The sequence below is a fragment of the Phytophthora parasitica genome (genome assembly GCF_000247585.1).
Source record: "Phytophthora parasitica INRA-310 unplaced genomic scaffold supercont2.8, whole genome shotgun sequence".
NCBI classification, from domain to species: Eukaryota; Oomycota; class Peronosporomycetes; order Peronosporales; family Peronosporaceae; genus Phytophthora; species Phytophthora nicotianae.
Window position 1 is genome coordinate 1,375,224 of NW_008648994.1, and position 731 is coordinate 1,375,954.

The 731-nt window shown below is 52.0% G+C and overlaps 1 protein-coding gene across 1 annotated transcript in view; it reads left to right on the top strand.

Moving 5' to 3' along the window:
• Nucleotides 1-647, top strand: part of PPTG_05984 (hypothetical protein) — a gene marked incomplete at both ends in the record, with an annotated part of 1,048 nt that extends 401 nt beyond the window's left edge. The window contains one exon of the mRNA XM_008899734.1: nucleotides 12-647. Within this exon, the coding sequence (XP_008897982.1) occupies nucleotides 12-647 (636 nt within the window). The remainder of the gene's footprint in view (nucleotides 1-11) is intronic.
• Between the last annotated feature and the right edge of the window lie 84 nt (nucleotides 648-731).

Below are 731 nucleotides of genomic sequence, written 5' to 3' on the forward strand. Positions count from 1 at the left end.
CCTTCACGGAGAGACACAGATCTTGGGCGGAGTTTACGCAGGCCTTCGATGTATACAAGGCTGCTACAAATCAAGTGCTGGTCGTGAAAGAGGTGATAAACGTTGCCAGACGCAACAATTCTCTCCGTAACCAAGTGCAGTACCAAGGCCTACCCGACGACGAGATTCCTTTGGTCCCAACGACTTTGGACCCATCCCAGCGCAAGTACATATGTACTCACGGATGGCCTGCCCGTGAGCGATCCTCGGGAAAGCGGACATCTCATCATGTGCGGCGGCCAGATTGCCCCTTTCAGCTCATAGCTCAGTGGGCACAGTCGGCGGATGAATCGTGGGTGATCGTCCCCAAACGTGCAGTGTACACGCACAACCACCAGGTTTCAACAGGTATTTACCAGCAATACCCAGGTATTCGCCAGGTACCAAGTCAGTCTCCATTGGTGCCGGGCGTACGTCTGCTTATGCAGACGCAAGCAGGACCCTCGAGTATTTACGAGTACATTCGTGAGAACTCAGATCACCACGTTACGATGCAAGATGTTCGTAATCTTGTCGCTCGTCTGAGGAATTCCGGTGAGTTGCTTACTGTACAGACAAGCCGCGACCAGCTTATTCTTACGTGTATCTATTGCTGCCTCAGGTGCTGAGCTTTCAGATGACGATGCGGTGGCCGAAAGGATTGTCAACTTCAATGTGGAGTCTCCGATGAATGTGTCTTCTGTACATGAGAG